This window comes from Cantharellus anzutake, assembly GCF_015039405.1.
Source record: "Cantharellus anzutake strain C23 chromosome Unknown EI90scaffold_28, whole genome shotgun sequence".
NCBI classification, from domain to species: Eukaryota; Fungi; Basidiomycota; class Agaricomycetes; order Cantharellales; family Hydnaceae; genus Cantharellus; species Cantharellus anzutake.
This window is the reverse complement of record NW_024066978.1, coordinates 367,263-384,735: the sequence shown is the minus strand read 5'-3', so window position 1 is coordinate 384,735 and position 17,473 is coordinate 367,263. Positions and strand designations below refer to the sequence as shown.

Below are 17,473 nucleotides of genomic sequence, written 5' to 3'. Positions count from 1 at the left end.
TGGCTGTGCAATGATCTCAAACGGCCCAAGGTTCTTCTCGGCAAGTTTCGCCGATGGCCTAGTAGTGCGGAAATACTTGGCCTTGATGAACACTGAGCTGCCAATGTTGAACAGTGGTGCAGGGAGCCATCGAGCGTCTGCAGGGCCTTGGTAGCGCTGCTGGGCGTGGGTCATCTCTTCACGGAGGAACTGGTGGAGGGAGTCAAGATCGACTGAGTAATCATGTGCTTGTGCCAAGGTCAGATCTCGCTTGGGGTGGACGGCAAGGTTGGGGTGGTACCCCTTGTTGGCAAAGAACGGTGAAACCCCCGTCATCGCATTTGGGGTGTTATTGTAGGTGAACTCGGCGAGGGGCAGGAGTTCCGACCAGTTGTTCTGCTGGTAGTTACAATAAACACATAGATACTGCTCCAGGGTTTGGTTCATCTGCTCGGTTTGACCATCGCCTTCAGGGTGGTATCCCGAGGTGAAATGTAGCCGTATGTCGAGGGCCTTGCCCAGGGAGCGGAAGAAGTGGGAGATAAACTCAGATCCCCTATCTGAGGTGATATGGGAGGGAACGCTGTGCTTGGAGAAGACAGTTTTTCCAAATCCGGCGCCGTGATGGTGTCCATTGTCGGTACAAAGACGCACTGCTTGGACAACTGGTCAACAACGACCAATATGGCGGTGTACCCGGAAGAGGTGGGAAGGTGTTCTATGAAGTCCATGGAGATGGAGTGCCATGGGTGTTCAGGGATTGGGAGTTGTTTGAGCAGGCCGTACGGCTTGTGGCAGGGAGTCTTGGCATGGGTGCAAGCGGTGCAAGAAGACATGTAGTCTTTAACGAAAGTGCACACACCTGGCCAGGTGTACTCCCAGTGGACAAGATCCAGGGTACGGTTCCATCCAAAGTGCCCAGAGAGTGGGTGGTCATGCTTGTATCTCAGTACGTGAAGCCTGAGGTTGTTGGCATCTGGGACATAGTTGTCATATCCATCCCTGGCCATCGACTTCCGATCCCTCTGACTCCTCCGCTCTGCCTCCACTCCTTCACTAACCTCGGAGCTCCCGTATTCCACAATCCCCTTGGTACCCCTCGATGGTCACTACCCCCTCCTTTCAATTTGTTACCTGCGCCTCCCTAAGTACAGAGCCCCGAAGGCTTCCGGACAGCTCCAACGTCCACTAGCGCACTCCCACCTCCGCTGGGCAATACACTCGCTTGCCCTGCAGAGCCCACCTTCGGGCCTATCCCTCCTTTCCGTTTCTGGGTTATCGCCTGCCTTTCCATTAACCCTGTAACCCGACTTGTCGGTAATATTCAATCGGCTAATGTTTAACCCCATTAGCTCCGCTCCGCTCGGCTCCACCATTTGCAGACCCACCTTCGCTGTAACTATATATACCCAACTTGTAGCTTCAGTAATAAAATCGACTAGAGTTTACCCCCTTTGAGTTCTGGTTGCCAGTTAGTAAGTTAGGGCACGGACGTGTTACTTGGCACAGCACTCCTGGCACAAGTCGCTGAGGCCAAAGCTCTCCGCCACAGAGACACTCCTTCATCTCAACCCGGTCTCTGACAGTAGATCCAGTTGTTGTCAGGGCACACCCGCCTGACCCGGCTCCACCCGGCCCAACCTGACCTGGTACCCTGCTGCCCACCCTTCCTTGCCTCCTCCCCCTTTCCCTTCCTCCCTCCTCATCCTCCCCTCCTCACTTCCTCCTTATCCTACTTCTTCTTTATTTCTCTCTTTATTCTACATGGACGACTTTCTTTGTATCAATGTACCATTGACCCATCTTGTCAGGGCACACCCGCCTGACCCGGCTCCACCCGGCCCAACCTGACCCGGTACCCCACCGGTCCACCCTCCCTTACCTCCTCCCCCTTTCCCTTCTTCCCCCCTCATCCTCCCCTCCCACCATGTACCCGGCCCGGGCACCTTGGGCGACCTCCCGCTGTGCCCAGCACGCGTGCCTGCACCAGATACCCTCGGGATCTCCCACGGAGACACCTGGGTGGTTACAGCTGTGTGCGAGGGTGACGTGGCACCCGTCATGTGATCCAAGCCGCATGTATATAAACAAACCTGAAGTGGGAACCGAAGAAGTAGCCTTCTTCTCAACTTTCCACTTCAGTCTAAGTGGCCAGAGACCACTGTCCCACATCGGGCCTGTCAGTACGCACGCCCGATCCGCCCCCCGCCAGGCTCTCGGTCCCGGACATTATACCCGGACCCCCTCGACCCCGGACGAGTCCCTGACACATCTGCAGCGCGCCCGCCATGCACCCGGACCGGGCACCTCGGGCGACTTCCCACTGTGCCCAGTACGCACGCCTGCACCGGATGCCCTCGGGATCTCCCAGGGAGATACCCGGGTGGTTACGGCTGCGTGCGAGGGTGAGATGGCATCCGTCATGTGATCTAAGCCGCATGTATATAAACGAACCTGAAGTGGGAACCGAAGAAGTAGCCTTCTTCTCAACTTTCCACTTCAGTCTAAGTGGCCAGGGACCACTGTCCCACATCGGGCCTGTCAGTACGCATGCCCGATCCGCCCCCTGCCAGGCTCTCAGCCCTGGACGCTACACCCGGGCCCCCTCGACCCCGGACGAGTCCCTGACAGTTGTCCAGCCTTACGAGGCCATCTGCATCCCTAGACCAATGGGAATCCTCTGGTATCGTGGCGGTGAGATAGTCCGCAATGGCAGGGTTGTGGGGAAGGGCAGTGATGATGTCCTTATGGATAGCATCGATGTCAACAAGGGAGCTTGCATGGAGAACGGGTTCGGCAAGGTATGTAGCTCTTAGGGAGGATGTGAGCTGCTCCTGCGTGAACACCAGTCTGAAGTTTTGAGGGTTAATGCGAGCATAGTCCCTATCCCCCTCTTTGGGGTAGACATCCCACCATCTAGTCAACGCATCCAGTTTCGCACCCAATTTTCCCAGGCAGAAACGGACCACCATGTTGAATTGGGATAGAAACTCTGACCACCATGCCTGGCAGTGGGTCAAGAGCTTCGTGGTGCAAAAATATTCTAGGTTTTTGTGGTTGGTGACCACATCAATGGGTGTTCCCGAGCCCTCTAAGTAGCGCCGCCACCCTCGAAAGGCTTCATAGATGGCTAGAAGCTCTTTGTCATGGGTGTCATAATTGAGTTCCGGCGCCATCAGCGTCCTTGACCGAAAAGCAACAGGGCATATCTCATCATCTGGGCAGTGGATGGAGATGATGCCCAATATTGCGTAGTCGGAGGCATCTGTCTCGATGATGATCGGTGCATCGGGAACCCAATGGGTTAGGATGGGGGCAGAGGTAAAGGCCTGCTTTAGGCGTTGAAACGCCGTGTGGCAGTCATCAGAGAACACCCAGGGGACTCCCTTGTGGGTGAGTTGGGTCAGCAGTACCACAATATCAGAATATTCATGGATAAAATGCCGATAGAAGTTAGTGAATCCTAGGAAGGACTGGACATCCTTTACCTTATGGGGTTCAGGCCAATCTTGAATGGCCTTAACCTTTTCCACGGACATGGTTAGCCCGTTGGGGGAGAGGATGTACCCAAGGTATTCTGTGGTGTCTGTGTGGAATTTGCACTTCTTTGGGTTTGCAAAGAGGCCATGTTGTCGTAACCGGCAGAGGACTTCTTGGACGTGCTCCTCGTGGGAGGCCTTGTCTTCTGAGTATACAAGAATGTCATCTAGGTAGACGATGACACAGACATTGAGGAGGTCGGCAAAGATGGAGTTGACAAACCGCTGGAACGCTGCGGGCACGTTGGTGAGACTGAATGGCATGACTAGCCATTTGTAGGAGCCATAACGGGTGTGGAAGGAGGTCTTCCATTCATCACCTGCAGCGATACACACAAGATGGTATGCATGCCGCTGATCGAGCTTTGTGTAGATTTTGACTTGGCTCGGGGCATCCAGTAGGTCTGCTATGCATGGCAGCAGGTATCTATCTTTCTTGGTTATCCGGTTGAGGCTTCTAAAGTCCATGCAAAGGTGGAGTGAACCATCCTTTTTGTGGACAAAGAGCACCAGCACGGCGTGCACCAATGAAGATGGCCTAATAAAGCCGGTAGCTAGGTGCTTGTCAAGAAACACTCATGTCTGGAAGCACTACGGGCTCCCAGAAGAGATCCTCAGTGACAGAGGGAGTGCCTTCATCTCGCGCTTCTTGAAAGAACTTGCAGATCTCCTGGGGGTCAAGCTAACCCCCTCAATGCCCCCCAGACTGACAGACAGACAGAGCGGGTCAACCAGGAAATCGAAGCCTATCTCCATCCAGGTGTTCGTCAACCACCGCCAGGACAACTGGGTGGACTGGCTCCCACTGGCAGAATTCGCCTACAACAACCACGTCCACTCGTCCACCCATCGAACCCCCCTTCTGTCAGGGCACACCTGCCTGACCCGGGCCCACCCGGGCCCACCCGGCCACACCACACCCGCTCCCCGCTGTCTATCCCCCTCCCCCTCCTTCCTCCCTCTCCTCCCCCTTCTTTTCCCTTTTCTTTCCCCTTTCTTTATTTCATTCTTCTCATCTTCTTCTTCCTGTTTATTTCTTTCTATCTACACGGACCACCTTCCCTTGTATCGATGTACTATTGACCCGTCCGGCCCACACACCCCGGACGGCTTCCCGCTGTGCCCAGCACGCGCGCATGTAGCGGACGCTCTCGGGATCCCCCACGGGGACACCCGGATGCCTGCGGCTGCCTCCGAGGATGACGTGGCACCTGTCATGTGACTCAAGCCGCATGTACATAAATGTACCTGAAGTGGGAACCGAAGAAGTAACCTTCTTCTCACATTCTCCACTTCAGTCTGAGTGGCCAGGGACCACTGTCCCAGATCGGGCCCGCCAGTATGCACGCCCGCTCCACACCCCGCGACGGCCTCAGTGCCGGGCATTACCCCCGGGCCCTCTCGACCCCGGACGCGTCCCTGACACCTTCGAGCTTGACACCAGGCACCATCCCAGGATGGGGATGGAGCCCACACGTATGTCTGAGGTAGAAGCTGCTGACACCTTCTCATCCAGGATGATGAAGATGCAGGAAGAGGCGAAGGCAGCTCTGGAGCATGCAGCGGACGAGATGGCCTGCTACTATGACCGGGGTCGAGAGACAGCCCCCAAGTACCAGGAGGGTGACCGAGTCTGGCTCAGCGCCCAAAACTATACAACTGACCGCCTGACCAAGAAGCTAGACCATAAGTGGCTAGGCCCCTTCAAGGTCGTCAAAGTCATCTCCCTGGCTGCTGTCAAGCTCCAGCTCACCACACAGCAAAAGGGAATACACCCAGTTGTATCCGTGATGAACGTAAGACCCTACCACCTGGACGAGATTGCAGAGCAACCCCCTGACCCCTGCCCGGGCCCAGAACTCGTAGATGGAGAGGAGGAATATGAAGTAGAGAAAATACTGGACTCTAAGTGGTTACGCCGGAAGCTCTGGTATTTAGTAAAGTTTGTGGGTTGGCTGAACTCAGAGAATGAATGGCTCCCCCAAGACCAACTAATCCATGCCCCTGACTGGATCGAAGAGTTCCACCAAACACACCCCCATGCCCCAGGAAGGGAGAGAACAAACCCCCTGGCCACTTTGAGGCGAAGCAGCTTAAGGAGGGGGTGATGTCAGGGCACACCCACCCAACCTGGCTCCACCTGCCCTCACCCGGTATCCTGCTCACCTCTACTCCTCACCCTTCATCACGGTTCCTCATCTCTTGTTCTTCTTTCTGTCCTTTTGTTCTTTTGTTCCTTTGTTCTTTCTTCTATCTTTATCTACACGGGCAACCTTTCCCCATATCTGTCAGGGATTGGCCCCTGACCCCGCTGTCAGGGCACCCAACCACACCCCAGAACCACCCTCCCTGACTTCCCCACTTCCCTGACCTCCCCATCCCTACATATCTCTCACAACTACAGCCTGCATGTGAGCCCATGGGAAAAATCACATGGGTCAAGGCGAGCAACTCACCTTAACCCATGTGACACCTTTTCCGAGTTGCGGGAACATGCTCGGCTTCTACCCAGAGTCACGTTATGAACTGTACAGTATCCCTTTTATAGCAGCCAAGCAGGGAATAGGGAAACTTACCCTTCTTCTCAACTCAATCCCTGCTTAGGCAAGTTGTAGTTACCCTCTGTAATACATGACAACTCAATCCCCGCTTAGTCCCTTCAGTGAGTTTGAGGAGCTGAGGACAGGGTCTAGCACCCAGCCACCTGGAACATTGCACACACCTAGGCCTGAGGCTGGGCTGTCCCCGATCGAGGACCGAGCCCTGACAATATCTATGTATTATTGACCTGCCTGCGATGCACGCACAACACACCCAGCCCTGGATGACCCGGACGGCCTCGCAGTGCAACTGTCATGGTGTCAGGGGACGGACCCCGGGTCCCCATGACCCCTCTCTACAGTCCACAGTCTAGCCTGTAAACACAGCCCATCTCAGGGCATAACTACTGTGGGTAAGAAAGTGGTATAAACAAAGGGGCAAGTAGATACACTTGCCTACTGTGGGTAAGAAAGTGAGAAGAAGGTTAACTTCTCACTTTCCCACAGTGGCCCCAATATGGCGAAAACTTCCGGGGATACCCGGAAGTCACATGAAGGGTGGGAACCGGGCCCGGAGCATGCGGCGCACAGAGCGTGCAGGGCGGAGGCGCACATGCGGGTCCAGGTGCGGGTCCGGATGCGGGTCCGGGTCCGGGCTAGTCAGGGTGTGTGCCCTGACACACGGCCCAACATATCCGTCACTTCCATCAACGCGTCCTAGTGTCACTTGGCCCATCCCGCCTGCTATCATCATCATCCGTCCATCCATCTGTCCACCCGTCACCCTCATCCGCACTTCCTCCCCCGCGTGCGTACCTTCCAACCTAGGTTGCCCGCTTCATTATTGTCTGCCCCCAGCCGGACGGCTTGCTAGACGGCCGGATGGCCTTTTCTCTTTTGTCGCTTGCGGACTATTGTTCCTCCTTTTGTTTCTTGCTTTCCTTTTGTTGACCAAGTTTGCCGATATTAATTATTTGTTTCTTTCTTCATTCATTAATATCACGCTTGATCCACCACTCTTTCTGGGCCGGTCCTATTTAGTTACTTGTGTTTATAACACGTGTAGGTTACACCGGATGTACCTTAGTTCGTATATCGACTTGGATTCCCCCTCTAAACTCTTATCCTCATCGTAAGGCTTCTGTCTGAAATTGGGACACCAACGTAAGAACGAAGCGCAGCGCTCCACCCGAGTCGCTGAAGCTAAAAGTCCCGCCCCTCCGACCTTACGAGCCTGGACGACTTCGTGCACCTCGCAGGTCACCCGGATACGCTTCTGGCACGTTCCTGACAGCAACCCAGCATGCACACATGCAGCACATGCCCTCGGGATCCCCCACAGGGACACCCAGATGACTGCAGCTGTATGCGGGGTGACATGGCAAACCTCATGTGACCCAAGCCACATGCACATAAAGGTACCTGGGGTGGGAACCGAAGAAGTAACCTTCTTCTCACAGTTCCCACTTCAGTCTGAGTGGCCAGGGACCATCGTCCCGGACCGGGCCTGTCAGTATGCATGCCCACTCCACACCCCATGACAGCCTCAGTGCCAGGCATTACACCCGGGCCCCCTCGACCCCGGATGTGTCCCTGACATGCACCCAGTGCACCAGTGATCTCAGATTCATCACTAGACAGAGCTTCAAGTTCGCTCATCATTGCATAGTCAGAGTCAGGAATGACTGCGGAAACTTTTGCTGCAACTTGCAGCTTTTTGTTCTCGTGCTTGACATTTATAACTTCTTTTGGGGTAACTGCACCCAAAGTGACAGGACCATTGGGTGCCTTGGGCATTTCTTGAATTATTCATGCATTTGTGACCGCAATCGTGTACTCTGGAATGCCGATCTGCTCTGTTTGGTCAGCCTCAATTGCCTTGGCTTTAGTGTGCGACTTTCTGGTCTTCCTCACGATGGGAGGGTCAGTGGCAGAGGCGAGAATAGGAGAAATGGGGGCAAGAATGGGGGAAACAAGGGCGGGAACTGAGGAAACAACCTGGGGCTCACTTGGTGTTGGAGGAACCGTGTGCTATGGGAGGCCGGACGAGTTTCCGTACAGCCACATTCCTACATCCGAGCGAGGAACTCGCCCGGACAGCCACATTCCCGCGGTAGCGTGACTACTTGGTCACAACACCTTTTCTTCTTACTTATTTTGGTTATTTCGGACTTATCCGCGAAGTCCACAAACTATATTCAATCTTTTGAATTAGTTTCCCTTTTCCTCAGTTCTCGCGCATATAGTGAGACTGAGGTTAGTTATCTTTCTTTCTTTCTTATATCTTATAACTCATTGTATATTACCTTATAGCTTTACTACTAGGTAATATAATAGTTCTCGCGCATATAGTGAGACTGAGCTTTACTACTAGAGCAAGCGGTTATTCCGTTACTTGGTTCCTCTGGTTCCTCAACTGCCAGGCCCACAGGAAGGGGGTTGATGATCTCAGGCGGTGGCATTTCTGAAGCCACTATTCGATGCCTACCACGTTGTTTCTGATTTACCATGGGCTTAGCCACAGTCACTACTGTGTGAGTGGCAGTGGGATCAGATTCACTCAGTGGTGGCGCATCCACTGCCTGTTGCATTCCTCTTGTTGTGACCATGTGGACATGTAGATGGGAGTAAGAAGAGAGGCGGAACTGTACAGTTGTGAGAATCCGAACTCAGATGATTTACCAATTTGTCGCGCATTTTGGTGGCTGTACTTCAGACTCATCCCCAGTGCTTATGTCATGTCCATTGCCTCCATAATCTAATATTAATGTTGTGATGTTCAGAAAGCTCTAAATAAAGGACATGCATGCACAACGTTGCACTCAAATCACGATACTATTCCACCATTCATGTGCAAATCAGCAAGAAAAAAATCTTATATTGCTGCGCCATCCAAACAATCATGAAGCGCTACTCGGACGCTTTCCAATGCATGTTGAATCGCCAAAATCGGTCGAGTTTTGAGTGAGCAGTGACGCAAAAGATAGATAGAAAAGACAGAGATCTTGTATTTTACACCCTCTAGTGTAATATCGAGTTCGACTCTGGTTCAGCGACTTCTGATTATCTTAAGACTTTGTGAGTCTCTTAACCACTTGAACTCAATCGCCGGCGGTCCCTCACATTTTGTAGGTTCACCGTGTGCATCCGCACCTGCTAAAGAGTAACAGGAAAATAGAAACACAAATGACCGAGTACAAGAAGCGGGCAAAGCACAGGGGAAAGATTGTGAAGCAGGTCATGCAGCACTGTTCTATTTCAATAGGATTAGAAGTCAACACTACTACCAGGCTAGTACCCTCCACTTCATTTTTCCAGTTGGATCCCGGATGTCTCTGGTGGCGTAGCGCGTTAAAGTTTCCCTTAGCTCACGAGGCGTCACCAGTGTTTGCTGGTGCCTTAACCAATTGCCTGCCACACCCGCAACCCATGCAGCTGACATCACAGTGCCACTCATAAACCCCCACGCGTGGTTGATCGTGGGAACGGGAGCATTGATGGCTGAGGCAAAAAGCTGAACCGCACTTCCATAGTTGGAGAACGCTGCAATCTGATTCCTACAATCAATACCGCCAACAGCGATAGAGCGAAAAGCGGAAGCAGGACTGACACCCGATGTGTCCTCGTGGTGGTCCCCTGCAGGGACTATAATGTGCAAACCCTCGTCGCCGGCAACATTGACGGCGTAATTAAAAGTGTAATCGAGCGGGGAGATGGCGGTTATTATTAAGACGAAATGGGGTCGGGGTTGAGTGGATAGAACTCGTTGGGCAGCCCATTCGAGGGCTAAGATTATGTCGCTCGTCAGTGCCTTGCCTAAATCGGAGAAAACCTTGATCGGAACAATGGTCGCCTCGGGTGCCGGGCCATACAATTTCCCCGCTGCCCTCCCGGCCACCTTCGTGCCATAACCGTTGGTATCAACCCAGGGATTACCGCCATTGACGGCCTGCGCTCGCGGGCAGATATGGGTGAGCATGTATGACAGTGCATAATGAGATACGCACAAAACCTTCAATCACACGGGTCCCTGTCCCCTGCTCGTTCATAAAGGCGGAGTGGGATTGAATGACACCGGTAGACATGACCCCAATTTCCACTGGCCGCTCAGAGCCGGGTCCTCCGGGTTCACCTGGGTCATTCCTTATTTCGGCTGAGACATCATTGAACTCTGTCGAACGCCCCCCATTCGCGTCATGAAGGCCATCGTAAATGGAAACTATGCCGTCAGCTTCGACATATTCAACTTCGGGGCAACCGAAAATTCGAGAAAGGGATGCTCCAGTTGCATGTGCAGAGTAGCCATTCAGCCCTACGATAGTTGGCCTATCTACGAGGCGAAATTCCCTAATATCAACTTACTTTTATACCGGTGATTGATTGAAAATTTCGACCCAGGGCTCCGGGCGGATATCCGAGTGATACCTTCGATATGATGTTCCATATCTTCACCAGATTTCAGCACGCTAAGCAATGAGTCAGCCAGTATTATGCTATGCCGTGTGTTAGACATACACAATGTACGAGTCGGGCTTTACTGGACCCTTCGGCTTGGTACGAACAGGAGCAGCAAGGGCCATTGTGATAGTGGAAACGAATTCAGCAATGGGAATGACCATGGTTGAGAACTTCATTGTGAGAGCACAAGGAAGACTGAGAGGACGTCCGAAGAGCCATATATATAGTGTATCAGCACAATGTGAAACCCGGTTTTTGCCTTGGTCCGCGCAACGCGCGACCCGGTGGCAAGCCGGGTTGGTCCCGGGAATAACCGGCGAACGCCGCCTGAAATGGCCGAACATGCCACTCTTTTCGCCTTGCAAGCCTGGTCACCATCAACGTTGCCATTGGCTGAGACCTCACCTGAATCCTCCCGCAGTTGTTGTTATATTTTTCAATCCACAATCGCACTGCAAACTGTGAACTCAAAACTAGGGCTCCTACCAGATCGGATTGATCCGCAGATTGATCAGGCTAATCAGCCAGGATCCGAACCATACCAGTCAGGGACACCTACTACTCGTGACCCAATGAATATAAAATGGTATGTGGGGGTTGCTGGTCAACCAACCTTCTTGGATCACCTTGGACAACCACTATGTGGGCCTTTATAGGGGGGACCTCAGGACGTTTGCATGGGGCCTAAAAGGCCTTTTTCACTATAAACGTCCTAGGACATCCTGGCCATTCAGTTTCATTCATTTGTTGCAAACGTCCTCAGATGTCCTAATTCAGTTTGATTCAATGGTTGCAAATTGTCCCGGAATGCCATACTCGTCCATCCCATGGTCTGTGCACATGCTGACCACTGTCTAGAGGGATGTCAACACTGTTTCCCACGGTCTGAACACACTTTACATAGTTGAATAGCCCCTTTGAATAGCTTCCAGAATATATATTTTGAGACTGAATTGACCAATAAATTATTGAGAAAAACGCAAAATACTTTTTTGGACACGAGTCTTTTGATGGTGGCTGTCCAACTTAATTAATGTCTGTGCACAATGCTGGTCACTGTCTGAAGGGGTGTCAGCACTGTTTCCCACGGCCCAAACACACATTACACAGATAGATAGCCCCTTTGAATAGCTTCCAGAATATGTATTTTGAGACTGAATTGACCAATAAATTATCGAGAAAAACACAAAATACTTTTTTGGACGCGAGTCTTTGGGTTAGTGTGGCTGTCCAACTCAATGTCTGTGCACAATGCTGGCCACTGTCTGAAGGGGTGTCAACACTGTTTCCCACGTCCCCAACACACTTTACGCAGATGGATAGCCCCTTTGAATAGCTTCCAGAATATATATTTTGAGACTGAATTGACCAATAAATCATCGAGAAAAACGCAAAATACTTTTTTGGACGCGAGTCTTTTGGGTTAGTGTGGCTGTCCACCTCATGTCTGTGCACAGTGCTGGTCATTGTCCGGAGGGGTGTCCAGACTGTTTCCCACGGTGTCAACACACTTTGCGTAGTTGGATAGCCCCTTCAAATAGCTTCCAGAATATATAATTTGAGACTAAATTGACAAGCAAGTTATTGAGAAAAATGCAAAATACTTTTTTGGATGCGATAGTGCTTGGGCCACTAAATTTCACTGACAGTCATCGAAGTCATCGAAATTCCCGGGTCACTGATATCACAAAGACTCGTGTCCAAAAAAGTATTTTGCATTTTTCTCAATAACTTGCTTGTCAATTTAGTCTCAAATTATAATGAGGGCACATAGGCAATACCCCCATCAAAGTCTGGATTCTGGAATAGGAAGTGCACACATTCCACCGGATCACGCCAGTAGAGTGTTTGTGGCTCATTGGGCGCTTCTTTGAGGATTATCGTATCGGACCTCCATGAAGGTGGGCCTGGCATTGTCTTCGCCCGATCGTACATTGAAGCTGCATCCTTCCAACTTGGTGGATGCAGATGGTCTGTCACCTAATCCCACAGCTGGTAGCGATCATTTATCTGGAATGTTAGGCTCACGCACCCATTTAAGCTTTCGGAAGCGATTAATCCCTCCTTGTGAAACACCCTCCATGCTCAACCAATAACAAAGTTCCCAATCCTCCTTGCTTTCATAGGGCCGACCACTCTCCTCCTGCTTAGATAGTCGGTCCCAAAGAGTCTCTATGGCACCTCCGGAGGTTTTTTTTGTTGTTATTTAATGGAGGTACGAGATAGACTTGTGTGTGGTCGGTCTGAATTCGCTTGGCACATTCCCCAGTGATGCTACATCTTATGCACCGTACCCGCTGTCGGCCTTACACATACTGTGCCTTCCGAGGTTGCAGTCATGCCGATTCAGGTTTATTGCCGCTGCATTCCTGGATCGATTTCTCCGGACGAATTCTGTGCATGTTCTTCGTCCACCTATACTACAGGGCTCTGGCCCACTTTCACCTAGTCCTTGGCTTTTCTTCCTTAGTCTCATTCCTTTGGCCTGCAAGCTGTGTTTTCGTCCAAGTTTTATTACTCTTCCTTGCTTCCGGTAAGCTTTTTCGGTCTCGCTGAGGGGGAGGTGTTGTGACCTTCGGTTACTCTCGGCAGGTGGGATCCCGATTGCTTATTCAGGTTTTTTCTAGGTTTCATTATCTTCGGTTGTTTCCTTGTTCTTTGTAACCTCTGCTCTTGTTCCTCCTGTTCCTCATTGTCCTTGTTTTTCGTGTTACCCTCCATCCCTGGTCTCCTGCCTGTTAATTACTGGCTTCCCGTCTTCAATTTCAAGAGGTTCTGGCATTGGCCAGGACTGTTGCCACGCTATTCTGTTGCATCTCATCCGGCATGCACACAAGCCGTTCATTAGGCGGTTTCACGGTTGGCTAGATTGCTAAACTCAGGAACTAAACTGGGCCTAATCCAGAAGATGTCGGGAGTGAGTTTGGGGTGGGTTTAAGCGGCTGTTAAGACAAGATCAAAAGCGTTGATCCTGATTGCTAATATTAACCATTTGTTTATTCTTCATATTGTCTCTTGATCCGCCCACTCTGGTCCTATTTAGTTAGTTGTACTTATAACTCGTGTAGGTTACACTGGATGCACCTCAGTTCATATATCGACTAGCATTCCCCCCTCATCTCTACCTCTTGTCATAAGGCTCCCATCCGAAATTGGGGCACCAGTGTGAGAACGAGCACAGCACTCCACCTGAGTTGCTGAAGCTAACTTCCCACCCCTCCGACCTTACGAGCCCAGGTGATTTCATGCAACCCTTACGGACACTCTGGATACGCATTCCTGACAGATACCCAACTGGCACTTGGGAAGGTGTGTCTTCCTTGGTGGGACGCTGTCACACACCATTGCATTAGACAGCAACGCGGTTTTTTTTTTCAATAGCATTCCACGCTCAGGCCCTGACAACAAAGGAATAAATACACAACTATTCATTCTGCCATTCCTGGCTCCAATATTGATATCCTATGTAACGATTCAGCATCACATTACCAGGGGTCCCCAGCAGATGGTCCGACTGGGAAGTGTGGTTGCTGCTAGTACCAGGCACTTGAGTGCGTTGCGATGTTTGCTGTTCATATCCGACACCCTGTGATTCTACTACCGTCACACCCCCACTTGGTCCATCCTGTCCCATCCACAGGTCTTCTGGCATCGAATCAGCATCCCACTCCCACCCATCAGAGAGCAGCTCTTTCAGCGGGCATTGAGAGTACAGATCGTCTAACATACTTGTATCCTCCTGGCATGCATCCAAGGGAGGAAGAGCAGCATCAGGTAATTCCTCCAGCATGGATCCAGCAGCATCTGGCTCATCTGAGGATGGATCCTCTGTCGCATCCTCGTCGCAGTCATCCTGCTGTGTTCCCACTGGAGCAGTACCTTGAGTCTGGTGATCACGGTGCAGTGGGCCTATGGTCAAAGGAGGGGTTCCCACCCATGCTCGACTTGCCACTTGACGCCAGCGATCGGGTCTCAGCACGACTGCCCTGTCATCGATTTGGTCAGAGGCCCTTCTGAGTTTCTTCGAGGTTGGACAAGCGGACGATGACCGTCTTCTCTTCCTTGAGGATTGTTCAGGGGTTGTTTGTGGTGATGATGATGACGATGTGGGTTGTGCTGGTGGGGGGATGCTGGCCAAGCTCGTCATGTCCTCGGCAGTGACTTTGCCATCCATGATTGCACTAGATATCAAGGGTTCCTGCACCATCCGGAACAGGAAATCCTTCATTCGGTGGGCCTTGTTCCAGCAATCATAGTCGGGCAAATCCTTTTCAAACATTATTCGCATTTGGAACTGAAGGTCATCCAGGAATAGGTCGACGTCACTGTGGGGCACCAAGGAAGGGAGAGAATCATCATGGCCAGAATTATGGGAAGGGGGGGAAGATGTAGTATCCAATGACGATGCCATAACAGGCGGCAAAGGAGATGCCATCATCCGCTCCAATGCATAACCCTGTGTGTCCCCGATGTTGTTGGGGGGTGGGATTGGGGGAAGCTCGTCGTACCTGGCCTTTGCCCGATTCATAGCTGTAGAGTCCTCTTGAAGCACGTCCTCCACTATACTGTGAAGCTGGTGGTTGAACTCCTCTGCCTCATCCAGCTCCCTCTCCTCCCGATCCAGCTCGACCCGCTTGCGTTGCACCATCTCCCTAGACTTTTCCACCTCATCATGGTGCGAACTCAGCTGTCCAAGGTGGTAGATACTGTCGTAGTACTTGTCCACCGCACCATCCAGCTGCTCCACGACTGCCTCTGACACCTGTCGAAGTTCCTGGAAGCAGTCTGGGGAAGCCGCTTCGATGACTACCCCAGAGATGAAATGATAGGCCTTATCTTTCCATCCAGCGAACCGTCTCAGCAAGGCCCACCACCCTTCATTTCTCCTGACCATGTCCGTGATCCGAGCGACATCGAACCTGTCCAAGTTGTCACTCATCTCGTCCACATCCTGTTTCTTGAACGTGGCATCCACAGTGCCTTGACGGATCAGGTGAGATAGGAGGATCTCTTCCAGTAACTGAACGGCATCATGAGAAAAAAAAAAAAAAAAGACAGCAAGAGTACTCTTACGCCATCGGTGTTATGACCCTTAGCCACGCATAGTTTTGGGAGCGCAGTGTCCCAAAAGAGCTCCTCGTTATCTTGAGTGAAATGGAATGCATCCACATCCTCTTGCTTCCTTCTTCCACCATGCCCTTTCATCCGACTCATCATCTTCTTGGCCTGCTTCTCCCCAAAGACGATGTAGACCAACTGATATGTAGGGCTTCAATGAACAACACCAAACAAGGACAGAAAGACTTACGAGAATGAAGGTCCTTCGTATCTTGGACATCTCCAAGTTAACTCGCGAGTTGTTCGCCTGGAGATAGGCTGGATGTAGGAACTTGGAGAGACGTCAAGAAAAGAAAGGAAGGGGAAAAAAAAAAAAAGCTCACGTCATCAGGGAGGAATCCCCAAGTGTTCGACTTGCGGTCCTGAAGGGCATTCCTGAATCCATCTGGAACCCTCTTCGCCTCTGAGATCGCCCCTTGGCTGTATATTGCATTCGGTTTGTTGTCCAACACAGCGGTCCACCTAGGAGGGTGCTGGAAGTTGATGGACCACGAAAGGGCAAGGTCCAACGCAGTCACTGACGTTACCCCCCGTGGTTGCACCAGGGCACTCAGCTGCGCAATGTGAGTTCTTATCAGCTGTGCATAGAGCTTTCCGTGTCAGACAAAAAGACGACGAAACTGCATGTCGCTCACCTGATGCATCCCACAATGAGTCCACCTTTCCATGCTAGATGGCACTTTTTCGCATTCCCTCCAGCATGGGATCGTGAGGAGGTCCTCGATGGCCTCTGCCAGCTCACTCGATCTCCATACATCCTGCAACGGCAACATCTCCTTCTCCTCCACCGCCCTCCAGGCTGAACCCAGTTCCATCGTAGCCGGTGCCGGATCCTTCGACTTGATCACCCCATGCATGACTGAAAACATGTAGTGCCACTTGTTTGGCACCTTGTCCTCCATCTTGTTATCTTTGGCCAGCCAAACACGGAACATGACTTCATGGTTCTTTCGAAGAGCTGATGATGAAATCAACGACATGATGAGACGGAAAGGAGGATCTTCTCACATTGCCCATAGAGCTTCACCTTCCAAAATGCGCGGGGATGCGCATACACTGCCTCTATCGGGAATTCCTGTGAGGACACTTCCTCATCAGGATGTGCAAGTTCATGCTGGCCGTTGGGTCCTCATGCGGATCACCACTGCAGACTGGTCTGGACGATACAGGAGGTCAGCAGCCTTCCAAAACTTCCAGGTGAAACCCCGCGACATCGTGCCCGACGTAAAAAGGATGGGGGCATTCTGCAGCTGCATGAGCTTCCGGACGGCATCGAGGTAGGCTGGACGGAACAGTTGATCTTCTACGATCCCATGTGCCTCATCGAACATGATGCATCCCAGCCTTCCATTGTTCGCCACTCCTGCAAGCCAATTGATGAATACGTTGTTGCTGAAGGACTCGATGGCCACAGTGACCACTTGCTCCCCAGGAGATGGAGTTTCCATCGTCCATTTGCAATTGGATATGTTGGATTTGCTCAAGCGCCTGTGCATTTCCGGGTGGAGGATCTGGTAGGGCAACACCAAGATCGATTGCTTGGTGATCCCCCAAGACATGGCAGCAAGCATGAACGGTAACGTCTTACCAGCGCCACAGCCAGCAACGTATAGGCAATGACGCTGCCTCTTCATGATCTCACAGTAGACCCGGTACTGTGCAGGGGACCGAAAGGTTGCTTTTGATCCCTGAGTAGGGTTTGAAGCTTGTCGGTGGCCTTTGGATCGTATAGCCTTGATAACTTATCGCCATCTACCTCTTGGGGGACAACGATGGGGAGTAGGGGGGTCGAGGACTCTGAGGGAACTTCTTGGCTTAGGTCTCCATAGAAAGAGAGGA

The 17,473-nt window shown here is 51.8% G+C and overlaps 3 protein-coding genes across 3 annotated transcripts; all 3 read right to left on the bottom strand.

Moving 5' to 3' along the window:
* Positions 1-9,341: 9,341 nt before the first annotated feature.
* On the bottom strand, positions 9,342-10,371 carry EI90DRAFT_2922845 (peptidase S8/S53 domain-containing protein; the record flags this gene model as incomplete). Its single annotated transcript, XM_039054804.1, has 2 exons — positions 9,342-10,007; positions 10,081-10,371. Coding segments are annotated over 2 exons (957 nt in total), but the record flags the coding sequence as incomplete, so codon positions are not given.
* Positions 10,372-12,271: 1,900 nt separating this feature from the next.
* EI90DRAFT_2922619 (uncharacterized protein) lies at positions 12,272-12,644 on the bottom strand (the record flags this gene model as incomplete). The annotated part of the gene is made up of 2 exons (XM_039054800.1): positions 12,272-12,489; positions 12,545-12,644. Coding segments are annotated over 2 exons (318 nt in total), but the record flags the coding sequence as incomplete, so codon positions are not given.
* Positions 12,645-13,940: 1,296 nt separating this feature from the next.
* Positions 13,941-17,082, bottom strand: EI90DRAFT_3124609 (uncharacterized protein; the record flags this gene model as incomplete). The annotated part of the gene is made up of 7 exons (XM_039063738.1): positions 13,941-15,536; positions 15,590-15,772; positions 15,825-15,905; positions 15,958-16,188; positions 16,270-16,592; positions 16,643-16,709; positions 16,777-17,082. 7 exons carry the CDS (start codon positions 17,080-17,082, stop codon positions 13,941-13,943), a joined length of 2,787 nt encoding a protein of 928 aa, XP_038915342.1.
* Between the last annotated feature and the right edge of the window lie 391 nt (positions 17,083-17,473).